Genomic DNA, 17,651 nt, shown 5'->3' with positions numbered 1-17,651 from the left:
TCCCTCGGCCAATAAAGTGAGATGAGCGCCGCAACTCCAGAGTTGGCCACGACTGGACCTAATGGTTAGGGGTCCCTTTACCTTGACCTAAGACATGGTTTAGGGGGGCTTCAAATCAAACTGCAGGCCTCAAACCATGCAAGCTGGTTAGGGTTAAGTGATTAACAGTTTCTCTTTCATTTTTCCAGTATTAAATTCATTTTTCCACATTTCCACTTCAGTTTGCATTAAAAAAAACAAAAATCCTCATGAAAATTCAGCAGCATTTTACTGCAAAATTCTCCTGATATGCACAATTTTGTTTGCAATTCTTCCAAATACAGGGAATTTTGCAACAGTTTTTCCTAATGTAACACATTTCTCCACGTTGTTTTCACGAATATATGCATGAACACTTTCTCCTAGTATCGGTGCCAGATTTAGGGTGATTCCCCCATACAGGTTGTCAAGTCAAGGGGGAGCAAAACTGAGGCGATCCATAATTGGGAAGATGCATTAGGGAGTGCTGAATTTTGGCTTCAAACAGAGCACCATATTATGAAAGATGGTAAAAGTCTGCCTCAGCTGGTATATGCATTTTGTACACATTAGTTGACTAGAAAAGACTACTGAAAATTCAGAGGACATGCAAATTACAACAGTTGTCCGTGTTTTAGTCCTTATTGTTTCAGAAAGTGTGAATTGGTGTAGGTTTGCCTTTAAATGTGAACCAAGTTGAATTTCTCCCCCATTACTACTTAGGCTCTTAAAGTCAGCTGGAAGCCAAATAATGTCTCTGACCAGAATGCCCATTTGAGGATATCACTATTGCAGGCCAAGTAATAGCTTGATGTACTGCAGTCCACCAGGCATAACACCTACAACTACAACTCCCATCATCTCCAGCCATTGGCCATGCTTGCTTGAACTGGTAGCAGTTGTAGTTAAGCAACATCTGTAGGGCCAAAGGTCCAGGGGTGAACGGAGGCGTTGTGACACCCAGGGCAAGCGTCGCTATGTAAGGCACATGAACGGCGTTGCTATATACAATGCATGTGCTGTATGAAGCCTTCATTCGATCCTCCGTTTGTGGCTGTAGCGGTGACAGAGGGATCTGGCACTGACTGTACGGCGCTGGAGCAGTGCTGGTGGCAAACCGCTAAGTACAGTGCATGTGCGGTGTCATTACATACAGCGCATGCGTGCGAAGCCACACATGCACTGTACATAGCGGTTTGCCGCTGGTGCCGGGATCCTTTGCTTGTGGCTGCAGCCACGAATGGAGGATCCTCCACATGCTGCTGCGGTAGCATGATGGCTGCTTGCGCTACTGCGAGCCCCCATGGCGTGCCTTCTTGTCACCCCTGCAGACATGGCACCCGGGGCACACCGCCCCCCCATTGCGATGCCACTGCAAAGGTCCCCTAGACCTGTAATATTTGAAGAAGACATTGTACTAATAAGCACAATCTCAGGGGAAGGCATGCGGACTATACACAGCTTAACAACAAATGCACTCCACAAAAGTGGAGAAAAGCATGGAGTGTCTCCATCTATCCTCTAGTTTCTTTCAGCAGAAGATGAGGGCACTCAGCACCTCTTAAGAAACCATCAGCACCTAATAGATGGGGAGGGTGCAGTTACCCAGTACTGTCTCTGCAGAGTGAGCCTGCTCTTTTTTCCTTCTCTTTTCTTAAATACAGCTAGCCCCAAACTCATTTCACCAGAGGTCAAATTCACATATGTGACCCAGGTGCCCTTTGCTGCTCTCTGGTGATAACATCTAACATAACATAAGTTGAACTCCTGATCCCTCGGCTGTCCGTGAGTCATCTAACAGTTGCAGGAAAGCTCCATAAATAATACAAATGCATAAAGCTTCATGAGATGGATGACAATGGTAATTAAAATGGTCTTGCCACTGGTGGACACCATTAGCCCAGCAACAGCTGTAGGTAAATTGTTAACTGTAGTCAACGTATTAGAGTTTGTCAAATATATTCCTTGTGGCACTAATACATTCTGGAGATTAAGTAGTACCAAATGAGGGTTAATAATCGGGAACATGCTGCAGTCGGTGTTGGTTACGACTTTTCTTCTTCATATTTTGTTCCTGAGGTCTTACTTTCTTTAAAAATTCACTCTTCTGTATGAAAAGAGAAAAACACTTGGAATCCAGCTTCTTCAGCTTACAAATTAAATTGTAATTTTCAGGGGTGACGTACCCCTATTCATCTCTGGAGGCAAAATGGAAAGTGTGGTCCTGCCTTGCTGCTGCTGCCGCCGGCGCCACCATACCTAGTGCCGTCAATGCTGCTCTCCACTTGTCCTGTTGCCTCTTGCTGCTGGTGAAGTGGTGGCCAAAATCGATTTTGGCCAACATCAGTGCCACCTTGAGGGATTCTGCCACCTGAGGCAGGCTCCTCAATCTGCCTAATGGCTGAAGCGGCTTGGGTACTTCCCTAGAATAAGCTTGGAAGCATTCATTGGAGTGGGTAAGAAGTGCTGGATTTCAGAAGCGGAGACCAGGGACCAAATCATCAATAGGGTTTGTTACGTTTTGGGTGAAAGGAGAGTAAGGGGAAACATGATAGAGGAGAAAGTGGTTAGAAAGAACTCCCCCACACCGCCAGTAATAGAACCTGCAGCCATCCAAGAAAGTGGAGTATTGGAAGGTTCAGAACAGTTATAAGTATTTTATCACATAGCATGGTCAAATTAGGGACTCTGCTACCAGAAGATGGACGACAGCTTGTGGCTCTAAAAGGAAGTTAGAGTGATAATGATGATGATGTCGTCTCTATCTTGGCTGAACCCCAAAGTTCATTGAGTGGCCTTGCGCAAATCCTTGTCTTACAGCCTCACCAGCCACAGAGGATTGTGTCAATTCTCTAACTCATTGTCTTCAGCCATCAATATGCAAATCAGAGGCAGGATATAGATAAAGCGTCTTAAACTATACCCAGCGCTTAATCTCGGTACAATCCTAACAAAACAAAAGATGGACCCAACTTTTTACAAACCCGTTCTTGCTCCACTGGAGCCAAAAGAAGCATTAACTGCTTGCTTCAACAACCAGCTGTTATTTTGAAAACAATAGTGCTTTGCTTTTTATTCTTTTCAATAGCATTCTTTTCAGATGCATTTTTTCCCCATATTTATTTTCTGCTTCAAAGGCTAAATTCCAGCCTAGCATAATGTTCATCACTGGAAAAACACACTCAATAGTTGTGATGTGGTTGAAATTGTGTCCATGGTTCATTTAGCATGATCGCTATTTTTTCAGATGAAATAAGTGGTCATAATTAATTACATATCCTTTAGTGCCGTGGCATTATTTACTCTCCTAAATCCATTGAGGCTACTTTGAAGCCACACATTTCACTGTCGCATTGGGTAGTATAAGCAGGATGAGATGGGAGGGGTCTGCTGGCTTTCTTTGAAGAATAAGTCATGTCTATGGTCCTTTACGTGCTTTGACATAATTTGATGTTATTTTGGCACTCAGATACCAGTCACATTTAGAAACATATGCCTTATGCTGAGTCAGGTCATTGGTCCATCTAGCTCAGTATTGTCCACACGGACTGGCAGAAGCTCTCCAGGATTTCAGATTGGAAGTATTTTCCTGCCCTACCTGGGGTTGTTCCTGGGACCTTCCATATGTAAAGCAGATGCTCTACCACTGAGCTATGGTCCTTCATGTTATAGAATCATAGAGTTGGGACTCCAAGGGTCATCTAGTCCAACTCCCTGCAATGCAGGAATCTCAGCTAAAGCATCCATGACAGATGGCCATCCCACCTCTGCTGAAAAACCTCCAAGGAAGGAGAGTCCACAACCTCTCAAGTGAGACCGTTCCACTGGCAAACAGCTCTTACTGTCAGAAAATTCTTCCTGATTTGATCCAGAATCTCCTTTCTTGTAACTTGAAGCCATTGGTTTGTGTCCTACCCTCCAGAGCAGGAGGAAACAATCTTGGCCGTCTTCCATGAGATAGTTGAAGATGGTTATCATATCTCCTCTGTTTCCTCTTGCTAAACAAACTCAGCTCCCTCAACCACTCCTCATAAGGCTTGGTTTCCAGACCCTTGATCATCTTGGTTGCCCTTCTGTGCACACTTTCCAGCTTGTCAACACCCTTATTAAATTGTGGCACCCAGAACTGGGCACAGCACTCTAGCCGTGGTCTTACCAAGGCAGACTAGAGTGGTACTATTACTTCCCTTGATCTGGACTCTGTTGATGCAGCCTAGAATAGCAGACTTACGGAACAGACTGATGATTAAGGCAGTGCTACAAGATTTCAGTGGAAGTGACTCCCACAAAGGCTTGACCTCCCCATGACCAATAGCTGAAAATTCATTTCAGGTCATTGGTAAACAGTGGTTCATTACTGAATCTAATACAGATTCTCACATTTCCCTCCCTGCCCTCACAACACACTCCTTTTAGTCAGTATGGTGTTAGTGTTAGAATTTGAACAAAGAGGCCCTGTTGAACATGAAGCTTACTTGATGACAGAGCTGGCCCAGGATATTTTTTTCCTGCCTGAGGCAAAGGACAGGATGGCAACCACCTCCTCCATTTTCCATGAACAGCAGATGACTGGGTTGACTTTGACAGGACAGCATCCTCCACTGCACCTGATGGCAGCAGGATAGCTGTCTTCCAACAGTGGAAGACAGTGTTGACTCACAACATCTGTTACCTGAGGTGCTTGCCTCATAATGACTAATGGCAGGGCTAGCCCTACTGGGTGACATTAGAATCTTCAGCTTACCTTAACTCATGGGTTGGTGCTAAGCATGAAGAATGAGGACGCCTGACATGCAGTCTTCTTGGGGGAATAGTGGGGTTTCAATGTGATGAACATGAATTGATTTTAAAAGGTGGAGGGGGGGATTGAATATGGGCAAACTGGCTATTCACTGGATCAAACCAGAGCCCACTGGGCTACCATCTGATGGGCTGCAGTGGGACAGAAAATTGATTCCGTACTGCAAAGGAAAGGTCACATCAATTGTGCATGGTACTTTTTTGTGTATGTCTCTTAAAAGGGTAATCAAAATGATTTTATTTTTGAAAGCAACTGGGATCTTGTCCCCTATGTAGTTATTGATACCAATGGAACAGCTTACTTGCAAATAACTTTAACCCCTTTATTTTCAAATAGTCTTACTACAGCAAGATTTGGGCTCAAAACTATCATTGTAATTTGCGGGAATGGGGTGGGGATGTGTGTGAGGATATATATTGCATATGTTCTATGCAACAGAAGCCTGCCAAGCTGGAATGTTAGTCAAGGAGAAATAGGGGATAATGTTTTCATAAAAATAAATAAATAAATAAATATTTCCCTGGTTGCTATATAAAATTCAGTTTTATTAGTCTGAATCTTCTGGGAAGGATCTATTTTAATAAGGCATAAAAGAACTGTCTAGTAGTTGACTCTTGGCATTTGCTTGATACTTAATGTAATCTGTAATTACTCTAGTTGTTTCAGCGTTGGCTAGCATGCTGAGGTCATTGGCAAGCTATACTATGTAGTACTTGACGTACAAGAACATCCTTACATTGATTAATGTTTAGGCTTTACTGAAGTGTTTTGATTTTGTCCTTGAAGTATGTCTTAAGAAATGCTCTCAGTGTGCATCCTTTCCTATCAAATACTGCACAGTACTTGGAAATCTGGAAACAGATTATGAACTATGAGTGCTCCCGCAAGAAAATCAGGATGAATTGCTCTGTATCGTAAAATTAGAAGAAATGCTCAGTTAAGACCTCATATAATCTAACTGCACATAAGCTTTGTACAAGGAAATCAGGATGGATATACAATAGATAGGTCATCTGGAAGGGATCTCAGGTCTTGCTAGCAGTGTTAGTACATGCTACAGTGTACAACACTAGAATTTACAAGACTTTTAAAAAATCAGCAAAGTATACAGCAATGTTTTCCCCTTTAATGTTTAAGAGCATGAGGCCTGTATCTTTCCATTTCATAAAATTAGAATATGGTTATTATTTAACCCAACTAAATCAGTGGCTCTCACTGTTCATTAATCAGGAGCAAAATGTATTGGGCTGATCCTCAGAACTTCCATAGTACCTCAAACACAATGGTGTTTATTCTAGTCAGTTTTCACATGTCCAGGAGTTAGTTGTCAAATGAACAAGTAATCAAAGAAACCACCAAATAAATCCACAAGGTATTTCAAGGATAATTGACTAACCATTTTCTTTCCTTGTTTCCGGATACCAATGATAAAATCTTTCCTATTCTGAATTTCAGAACAATTCTAGTTCTCTTACACCTTGGAAATAAATACCTCAGTCTGGTGAAGGGTTAAACACTTCTTTTTTTTTACACACACAGCTGAATATGTTTTACACACACCCTAATATACCATGACACAGGATGGATGTTTAAGGAGGGCATCTGTGTTTAAACTGTACTTATAAGCAAAGAGTTTATTAGAACAGCAATCAATTAATCTTAGGCCTTATCTTAAGCCTGGACTTGATGCAAGGCCAACACAGATGGAAACGAAATATATTCTTGGTCACCTGTAATGAAAGAGCAGCCCATGTTTACACAATGCTCTATTTAACTTCTAACTAACAATTCTGTGCATGGAAAGCCAACAAGCTTCTGCCCTTGAAGGAACCGTTTGACGGTCTTTGCTGAAAAATGTGTTTTGTTCTGCCTGTCAGCTGTGTTGCATCATTCTCTTCAGGAACTGTGACAGCACCAAGAACAGGCACATCAAAATAATGACATACAATCTCTAGTTAACAGGATCAAGATCAGACATGTCCAAGACTGAAAGATTGCCCATTTTAACACAAAGAAAAATATACTAAAATCAAGGTAATTACAGGAGGGGCGACTTCTACTCAACCCAGCACCGAAGATCTCCCTACTTATCTGTTAAGATTCCTGCTGTAATCCCAGATAATTTTTTGGAACAGGATCAGAGAGGTACACCACTCACTACCAAACGGCCAGGGAAAATATATATTGAAAAAAATGAAAAAATAAAATTTCTTATGTTTGGTTTAGAAGTGCTCAATTAGCACATGAAAAGATCCAGCACAATTTGTCTTACTATTTGAACACTCTCTTGTAAACATGCAGATAAAGACATTTACCTAAGGGAATGGGTTATGGGGCGGGGGAAACAAAATTAGGAGATTTCAGTTAGTTCCTTTAATTTCACTTTTGCAATGATAACTAAAAACATAGTATGAAGCATTTACTAGATTGTAATATAATATAATGTTGGATAATATTTACACATACTTGTCTTTAACCACAGCTACACCTTCCTAGGCAGCACAACAGAGACATTGTGAAAAAAGGCAAGAGTATTTACTTCACAATTTCTAAATTACTCTGGCTGCTTCCTGCAGAGAACATACATCTTGTAAATAAACTACGGGTAAATATGAATAATATTTGAGTGGTTACCTCTTTGGTCTTGAATATAAGCATACATTGGGTTGGACTCAGACATAGCCATGCTTAAATTCACAACCCACTGAGATCAATGAGTTCTATCTACCCCTAAGCATGATGAAGTCTAGATCCAACCTATTACCTTTTTTTTTTAGTTAGGGGGTTAGCATGCTCTATTTTTCAATTATATATCCCAGTGCAACATATCCACACCTTTTCTGAGACAACAGCAGCAGATCATCGCATCGTTCTTTCAGGATGAGACACCTGTTATTTGACAGCTCAAAAAAACCAAAGGCAATGTTTAAATGTCAATACATGCTTACCAGAGCTGCTTTATTGCAGCTGTCCAGTTTTTCACTGAAGATGAACTCCACCCAGCAGTGTTTTTCAATGATGCATTCCACAGTACAATCAATATCTTTATAGCTATGGCAAAAAGAATTATTCCAAAATCTGTTCACTGACATTGTTCAAAGTACCTACTCTTCTGAAGTAAATAAAGTAAATAACTGGGATGGGGTGGGGGAATAGGCAACAAATTCAATTACTCTGCTGTTTATATGTCAGGCCATTCATATAAGCACAACAGAAGTACTTAGACAAGCACTCTTACTATAAAAGCCAGCCTTCACCAACCTGGTGCCCTCCAGATGTTCTGGAGTACAGCTCCCTTCAGCTTTGAGAGTTGTAGCTCCAAACATCTGGAGGGCATCAGATTGGCCAATGCATCTGCCTGCCATACCCTGCACTTTGGAAAGTCTGTCTTGCACACAGACTTGTAAATTCCAAATGACTGGTTGATAATGGACAAGTACAGGCACACAAAATGGAATCCATAGCTCAGAAAACTGGATCAGCAGTGGATCGCACTAATTTGACTTTGCCAAGGTCAGTGCTAGAGATTAAGGTCTGGATATGCTGTTCTAATCCAAGGAATATGTTATATGCAATTCTCTTAAAAGTAAAACACAACTTCTGATTAACTATCATGCTTGCTTGCTCAAGGAAGCAATCCTGCACTACTACACATATAGTAAGGTGGACTTACTATTGCATGATACAATCTAAGGTCGGCAGCTGGAAATAACTGTGCATACATGGAGCAGTCGTGTGATCATAGTTCTTAATCCCACTGCAGTCTATGGATTTTAAGAACAATTTAGCAGGTGCTTCCTTAAGCATGTTATCTTGATATTCACTTAGAATGCATTTATTATTTCTTTTCTGACATTTATATCCTGCCCTTCTTCCTTTATGGAACAAAAATTTGCTTCCCAAGAGGTTAGCCATCACTGGCCAAACTCAGAATGGCTTAGCTTTAGCAAGGGTGTGTGTCTTGTGTGCATTCAGACAATACCTTGTGAATGTATGCATTCATATATATATATATATATATATATATATATATATATATATATATACACATACACACACACACACACACACACACACTCAAATAGACACCTAATTTCAATGGGCAGAAATGGGATTTCATAACAGTGTATTTTCATCTCACTTGTTTTGGAACAGGAGACATAGCAATTATTTTATTATTTGTAGTCTGCAAAAAATACCCCCCAAATCTGAGCTCTTCATAGTTTGCATTAGCAACTACGTAAAGGTTTAGAGGGAAATATGCTATCATGATCAAAGAAATGTATTTTAAATGTTTAACTGTTTTAAGTACTGTACGGTATCTTCAATCTTGCGAGTTCTGTGAGATCTACACTTTATTTCTACTTCTAGTGAAAGTATGTTGCCATCTGCTGTTGGGAAAAAAAAATATGCTCATTCAAAACAGACTGAGTTGAACTTAGTTACCATTGAAATCAACAGGAACAAAATCAATTCGTAACTTGTCCCATTGGTTCAAGGGGAACTAAGAGCAGCTAGTCTTCTGGCTCCAACCCAATGGCATACGAGTGTGATTCTGTTTGCAGGATGGTGCTTCCCCTTCCTCTCCTCCACTCTGTGCACTACCAAAAACTGCTTCCATCCTTCTGAAGCTGGTTTTTACAGGCACATACAGGGTGGTCCAAAAGTAAGTATACTGCTTTAGAATCCACTTTGTTCTTGACTCGTTTGCTGTCATCATTTATGGTATCAGTAAAGAAAAATAATCATTTTATCTGACTCCACTATTCTTTCCACCAGCCTGAAATTTAACTGCCACTTTGTTGTGTGTCAGTTATGTGTACCCATTTCATCTGTTGCTGATGAATTTCGTTGATTCAACTGTATACCTACTTTTGGGCCACCCTGTATAGGAGATTGCAGGAGGTGGTGAGAAATCAGTTATGTCAGTAGTATTCCATTTCACTGGCATATTGGCACTATTGGATTTCACCCATGTTTTTAAAAATGCAGTGTTCCATCATTTCATTAATAGCTATTCCTTTGTTGTTTCATGAATACATGGTACTATCTTACGCTGTCTCAAACCAGTAATCCATGTAGCCCAACATCATTTATAGAGTGGAAGCAAGTCCTGGGCCTCAGGCAAAGATCTTCTCCAAGCCAATTCCACGCCCTCCAACTGGAGATGCCAGACTGAACCTGGACCCTTCTGGTCAGCTGTTGTCTGACACCATGTCAAATGATATACAATCCTGAAATAATGCTAGAGCAGAATGCACCCACTTAAGTTGTTAAACTATTATACTTGCACATGGTATGCCAATCATGGGGTATTCTACTATAAAAGTGCTGTGGTTTTTAGATGAAAGCTAGGCAGACTATGCATAGTGGATATTTACTTAGAAACACAAGGGCCTTGCCCTAAGTTATTTGATGATTAATTTGCACAGTAGATCAGGAGCTTTGCCAAACAAACTTATACACCAGCAGCACAATTTTGTACCTGCTTCCATGGGAGTAAGCTCCGCAGGGGTTGATTGAGTGAACACATGCAGGACTGCGTTGGACAGCACTCAGATGTTTTAGACCAGGCTTCCTCAACCTGGTGCCGTCTCAATGCTTTGGACTATAACCCAAATCTTCCCCAGCCAGCAGTCAAACACAATGATGGAAGTTGCGGATCAAAAATATAGAGAGCACTGTATGGTTTTCCAATTGAGATAAATGTTTATCATTGCCAAAACAGACTATATCTTCCCTGGTATGGCATAACTCTTCTCATGCAAAAGTCAACAAGATTGCTGCTCAGACTCTGTGCCTCACACCTCACCTGTAAAAACAGACAATGGATAATTGAATTGCAGGTGTCCCTCCCCCCACTTACGTGTGATTGACTAACACACGGCACTGGGAAATAAATCTAACCAGGAAATGGAGAAAGAGAGCTGGAGGGTCCTTGTGGCTCACAAGAAGACCCTCTCCAGAGCCTAGAGAGGACTTCAGTGAGGGTGGGAAATGTCTGAAAGAGACTGGAGGTGCAGTGAGGCTTTGTTTAGGCTGCTCAGCTGCCCCGCCTAGCAGCAGCCACTTTTCCGTGTGTCCTCCAGCTGGCTCCTCCAGGGCTTGAATAATCAGGATGTTCATTTTTAAATGTACAGCTCCAACATCAGAGTTGGAATTGAACTGAAACATCATTTGGACTAATCACCTGCAAAAGCAGAAAATCTACAACAGAACCTCTGTTAGGATGCTTTCCAGCCTAGAATTAAAACCAACGAATGAGGTTGCCTGTTCCACTGTCTCCAGTCACTTACGGATTCAATGTTAAGACTGTGTTCATGGAAGACAATCTAACTTGGCTTCGAGTGATCGCCAAAGTAGTAGTAGTCAGTCAACAAGTGCATTCTTTCATTAGCTGAAATTTCCTTCTTGTAATTTGAATCCACTGGTTTGAGTGCCACCCTCTAGAACAGAAAACTAATATAATCCAGCATGTGACAGAAACTTAGAAGAAAATATACACATATTTGGTCTCATTTTCTTTAAGTAAACTGGTTTCCACCTCTTTACTTATGTTAATATTACAGTATACCACTAGATGACAGCATACTCAAGAGCATACTCCTTGCAATTAGTTGTATTTGATTTTTTATTTTTTAAAAAAATACAAGTTAAAGGTGTTGAGACATTAAGTTTGGTATCTTCTAAATAAAATAACACTTTCCTAACTTAAACCAGACCATTCCTAATTGTTCTTAATTCTAAAATTAGCAATTTTTATACTATCTTTCTCCAAATTTTCATATTGATAAATTGGCTGCCAGTATGTCAATGTAACTTTATAATGCATTACACCAGTAGCTTATCATAGCTAACAAGCAGCAAAGTCATTAGGAAAATCACATGAGCCCATAGGGAATTAAGTTTTAGTACTGGTCTGCAGGATCTTGATATACTGTGAAAGAAGTATTCCAACAAGTATCAGACACGGCACAATTTTATATGCATGCACAACTGTCTAAGCACACAATTCACAAGAGCTAATGCCATTTTAACAAACAAAGAGGAACAAACATCAGAAGTGCAGAGAAACAAGTTACAAGTTGGGGCAACAGGGGGACTGAGAATTGACGAAACAGCTCTGGTGTTTTTTGATGATTTTATAAAATTCAAAATATATAAATATATTTGCATAGACTTACAATTTGGTTGCATATGAACATATAACATAAGAAACAAAATTTCAAAATAGCATCATTTTTAACTTGTAGACTGAGTAAAAAGCTCTGTTCTATAGAGATCAGGGGAAGAGAAGGAGCAGGAGAGAGATAAAAATGTACCGTATTTTTCGCTGTATAGGTCGCACCCAACCATAGGACGCACCTTGTTTTAGAGGGGAAGAACAAGGGGGAAAAAATCTCCCCCTCTCTGCTCAGCGAAGATGCAGGAGAAACGGAGCCCCTTCCATTTCTCCTCCCGCTTGGCTGAAGGGGCGCTGCACACTCTCCCTCTCTGGTGAAGCCAGGAGAGTCTTGCTCTCCGGGCTTCAGCAAAAGGAAACTGAAGCCTCCGGAGCGCAGCGCGAGTTCCCGCTATGCTCCGGAGGCTTCAAGCACCTATCCCTGAAGCCTGGAGAGCGAGAGGGGTCGCTGCGCACCGACCCCTCTCGCTCTCCAGGCTTCAGCGAAAGCAACGCAAAGCCTCCAGATTTTCTTCTTTTTAAAAGGCCTTTATTTTGGAAGACTAGTAACTCTCAAGCGCTGTGGCGTTTGCCTCCTAGGATGGGTCAAGGAAAGGGTTAAAATGGGTGTGATGTGATTAGCCAGTGAGAAGGCAAGGGGGGAGTAAAAGATAGAGTGGGAGGTTTTGAAAAGTCAGTTGAGGTTTGGGAGTTGGGAGTTGAGGTTTGTCAGTTGGGAGTGGAGGCTTGGGTGTTGGAGAAGGAAGAGGGTGGAATAGGCAGTGGGTTGGTCGAGTTGTATTGTGAGAGAGTGAGAGGAATTCTTAGGGAGTTAGATAGTTGGGAATAATTCAGATTGAAGTTGTTAGGAACTAAGATTTAAGAAACTGACAAGAGAAAAATAAACCGAAACCATACGCTTATTCCTGCACTTAAAAATAAACTTGATTATTTGTTTATATTAACAACTGTCTGGACTCCGTATGTCCCCATGAGAAGGGGGGTGGTGGCAGCGAAGAAAGCAACCGCAGTGGTGGCACAGGGTCAATAGATCGTGAAACGTCCGGGGGCCCTGTATGATCACAAGCGCCTATACAAGAAAATGTAGAATGCTCACGTCAATGCTCCCCAACCCATCGACGCGCTTCCTATTTAAACGGTGGCAAATTTTCTGAAGTTGCCTCTGCTTGGTGCCCATGCCGGCTGGCTCCGCCCCTTTAGCCGCATGCAGGGCGTGCTCACTCTCCGTGTCACGGGCCTCACGTCGTCAATAGGCGACGGTGATATGTCAACAATGCAGCCCCGCCCTGTCTGAGGGCTTGTCACAATGACCGCCCTAGCAACGGTAGCACTAGGGGTGGTAACCAGGAGCATGCAAGTAAATATCCCCCATCACCCTCAAACTATATTGAGCTTCGTCTCTGCGGGCTTCTGAGTGAGGTTCTGCTTGTGGCTGCGGGAGGAAAGGTGGAGACTGAGGGTTACACGGGACTTTGCTGGTTTCATACACATGTCTGAAAACTACCACCGTTGCTCGATATGCCGTCTGGGCCTCGATTAACGCGTCCATTATTCCCGCAAATAAAGGGATCCAGTACCGTCAGAACCGGCTGAGCCATGGTGCAGCGGGGATCGAGACCCTCTGAAGGCGGCGGATCTGCAACCGCCCACCTCATGGGCCTTGTTCGCAGGAACTATTATGTGCGTGAAAGTTCTGGTGTGCTCTGAGTTTGTCAAATTGCAAGTAGATAAATAGGTACCGCTCTGGCGGGAAGGTAAACGGCGTTTCTGTGCACTGCTTTGATTCGCCAGAAGCATCTTAGTCATGCTGGCCACATGACCCGGAAGCTGTATGCCGGCTCCCTCGGCCAATAAAGCAAGATAAGCGCTGCAACCCCAGAGTCGGCCACAACTGGACGTAATGGTCGGGGGTTCCTTTACCTTTAGTATTTCCTGCTTGCCAGCAAAGGAAAAGAAAGCCATAGCAACAGAGCTAGAGATGAAGAAAAGAGGGTAAACTGTCTCATCGCTTTTGACACAAAGTTGTTAAAATGGCAAACGCTAATTAGCAACATTATCTCACCTCCTTTTTTTGTGCTTCTAAAATCAGAAATTATTGATACCATTTCTCATGCTGCAGAATATCCTCCCTTGTTCTGTCAAGAAGATGATCAAGGACTTCATCAATGTACGATCGTTTTCCTTTATGGTTTGTCCACAGTTTCAAAAATTCTTGGTGATCATATACATCCCAACCTCCTTGCTTCCCCCCGTCTGTTGAAGGAATTTATCAAGCTCAACTACTCCAGGAGGCAGGTGATTTTGTGTCTTTTTATCCACTACAAGCATGCCTTGATAAAGCATATTTCCTGTTGTTGAAGTACTTAATGGCCAGAGCTCAATTTTTCTCTCCAATGAATTAATCTCATTGGTAGCTGTTTTCTCCTCTCTCAGAAGCTCCTCAGATCTTAAATAAAAGCATAATTAATAAACCATTAACAATTAGCAAAATAATTATCCAACAATCCTAAAGGCAGTAAGATCTGGATAACTATGTGACTAGTACCAACCATGCTTGCCTGGAAAAATATGTTTGAAACTGAGTAGATTTGTAAAAGTAGTTTTGGAAGGCATGCTGATCAAAGTCAAAAATCCCACTGAGGATGCCTACATTATTGGATGTGTTCAACAATTGGAGCCTGATATTGGCAGCAAAACGTTGGAATAGTACGTTTTCAGACAGTATTTATGCCAAAAGGTCATATAAACACTCTTGTCTATGTAGATGTAGGAAAGCATGCAATCCTGAAAACTGGGAAATACCGTTTAAAAATCACCAACAATACAATCCTATCCATAGCTACTCAGAAGTCCTACTGAATTCAAACGGACTTACTCCCAGGTAAGTGTGTATAGGACTGTAGCCTTAAAATCTTAGGTAAGGAACCAAATAATAAACAAAGAGTTCTTTTAAAAAAACCTATTTATATACATTTCAATCTTTACAAGATGGTACCAGGTACCGTATTTTTCACTCTATATGACACACCTGACCATAAGACGCACCTAGTTTTTAGAGAACAAGAAAAAAAATATTCTGAATCAAATGTTGTTGAAGAGGCTTTGTGCAACTATCCCTGAAGCCAGAACAGCAAGAGGAATTGCTGCGCAGCAATCCCTCTTGCTGTTCTGGCTTCAGGGATAGTTGCGCAAAGCCTCTTCAGGGAAGCGGGAGAACGTTCCCGCTGTGCTGAAGAGGCTTCACGCAGCTATACCTGATCATGGGCTGCGCAGCCTGCATTCGCTCCATAAGACGCACAAACATTTCCCCTTACTTTTTAGGAGGGAAAAAGTGTGTCTTATAGAGTGAAAAATATGGTAAGTATTATTCTTAATTAAATTTATATACTGCTTTTCATCTTAAGATCAAGTATGGTTTACAGTATAAAAAGGGTGGTTTACAGTATAATGTTAAGAATACAGAAATTGAAGAAGCCTTCGCTGCCGCCCGCCAGCATTTTAAAAAACCCCGGGACAGCGGAGAAGTCCTCTGCTGTCCCGGGGTTTTTTAAAATGCTGGGGGTGGGAAGAAAAGCCCTTCCCCCCCCCAGCCTTCAGAAGAGGTCGGGGGACAGACTGTCCCCGGACCTGGTCGGAAGGCGGTTTCCATAGGAACGCATTGATTGATTTTCAATGCATTCGTATGGGAAACCGTGCTTCGCAAGACGAAAAACTCGCAAGACGAAAAAACTTACGGAACGAATTAATTTCGTCTTGCAAGGCACCACTGTACAATTGCAAGGCGCCTATGAACAATTCCTAAGCACTGAGCCTATATGAACCAGCAAAGCACTCCCTTGCCCATAGACTTTGCTGACAAAGATACAAAAGGAGGAGGAAAGAGAAAAGCTACCAGCAGAGAGCAGCACCTGTACCAAACTTGTCTTCTTACCATCCTGCACCAACAGAGCCTCCCTCCCTTAAACTCTATAGTCCCCCCCCCCATGGTGGGCGTGGGGCTTCTTTTAAGCCAAACTTGAGGGGCTAAGGACACAACTTTCTCCCCGCATTGCTTCTTAAGGCGCATTTATTCCGCGCTCGCCTCCATCATCAGCTCCTTCCCTCTTCCCCTTTCGAGTGGGTGAGACGGGGGGGGGAGCGAGGATAACAGCAATAGCAACAGTTTTGTGTGTCCGGGCGGCGTCGGCCGCGCGCCCCACTGCTCAGGAGCGCGCGGCACCGGCTCGCGGGGAACCGCAGCACCGCCCGGTTGGCTTGTTTTGCTCTGGCGCCGGTCCCCGCCCGCAAGCTCCTCAACCGCCCTTCAGCCGGCCGCGCCGCTCCCCAAGGCTGACAGGGCCGAACCCTTCGCGGCAGCAGCGGCCCAGGGCCAGGCTGACCGCGGCCTCTTTACCGGGGGTCGGGCTCTGGCCGCTTCAGGAGAAAGGAGTTGGGCGAGAAGGCGCGGCAGGCGGAGGAGAAGGCACCTCTCCGTTACACGGGTGACGTTTTTTGAAAAAAGAATTCGAATCGCTGAAAGTCAACGGTCAAAACAGCGAATGTGGGCGAGAGCCGTTAAACGGCTAATTAGGGTTAGAACGGGGGGGGATGAGCCCCACCCGGGGGAGAGAACCTTTCGGCCGCCTGCGGAGTGAATGTTGCCGACATGCGGTTTTATATAGCCGGTCCGCTTCGGGCGCTTGCCCCGCCTTCCCGTCGTTTGATTGGCTTCTTCCGGCGCTTGCGCGGCCTCCGCGGCGCTTGATTGGTTAGCAGGCGGAGCGCGCGCTGCCTCTCATTGGCTGCGGGTCGTGGGCGGGAACATCTTCTGGCGGAAGTTCATGGTGAGGTCGTTCTGCTTGTAGCAGCATGCCAGGACATGCTTGCTTGCTAGTTTACTGTGTGGTGTTGCTCCTATTTTACAGCCCCCCCCCGGTTTTCGTAGGCTTTGCGTTTGGGGCCCTTATTCGAACTGTTCAGACATGCACGGAGGCACGTTGCAGCACGCCCGTCTTTATACCACTGTTCTCCCATTTCCTTCACAAGCAGGCATGGGTCTTGCGAACATAATTTAAAGTCTAACAAACGTATCGCAGTATAAGCTTTACCTCGTTCACCTGATACATTAATGTTAACCTTGATTTGTAGGCATATATACACATCGTTGAAGGCTTCGTCTGCCCTCTTGCTGTATTGATTTATCCCCTCCCCTCTCCTCAGTTAAAAGCCATGTGGACGGTTCTTTTTGTTCAACAACAACAAACATAAAAAGCCACTGTTGTTGCCGAAAGCATTTTGCTTTGCAGTGCTTCATGGTAAGTCCATTCTGGCTTAATGGTAAAACATGCCAAACTGGGATCTTATGCTGAATGAGGTTGTAAGAAAGGACCTGGTGAACTATATGAAAGAAACATTTAATTAAACCTATACTTGAAACAAAAAACTAGTGCCTTAGTTTGCTTTTTACAACCTTCCTCCAAGTCATTTTTTTCCTTATAGATTGCAAGCATGTCATTTTTCATCAATAAACAAGTAGTCTTGAAGGGACAGGATACCCAAATCCTGTCTGGGAAGTCACCCCAGGCTTCAGAATCACCCCAGGCCTAAAACTGTAGCTAGGCCCCAAAATTGCCTTTCCTCTCTTCTAAAATCCACAGCTTCAGCTTTTCT

At 43.0% G+C, this 17,651-nt stretch overlaps 1 protein-coding gene across 1 annotated transcript; it reads right to left on the bottom strand.

Moving 5' to 3' along the window:
* Positions 1-6,438: 6,438 nt before the first annotated feature.
* Positions 6,439-16,905, bottom strand: LOC309369943 (uncharacterized protein). Its single transcript, XM_081911430.1, has 6 exons — positions 15,934-16,905; positions 13,099-14,448; positions 11,157-11,265; positions 8,493-8,583; positions 7,768-7,870; positions 6,439-6,549 (listed from the first exon to the last, which is right to left on the bottom strand). The coding sequence occupies exons 2-6, from the start codon at positions 13,177-13,179 to the stop codon at positions 6,469-6,471; spliced, it is 465 nt and encodes a 154-aa protein (XP_081767556.1). The 5' UTR covers positions 13,180-14,448; positions 15,934-16,905; the 3' UTR covers positions 6,439-6,468.
* Positions 16,906-17,651: the final 746 nt, after the last annotated feature.

The sequence above is a fragment of the Podarcis melisellensis genome, assembly GCF_964234715.1.
Source record: "Podarcis melisellensis genome assembly, chromosome: 5".
NCBI classification, from domain to species: Eukaryota; Metazoa; Chordata; class Lepidosauria; order Squamata; family Lacertidae; genus Podarcis; species Podarcis melisellensis.
This window is presented reverse-complemented; position numbering and strand designations above follow the sequence as displayed.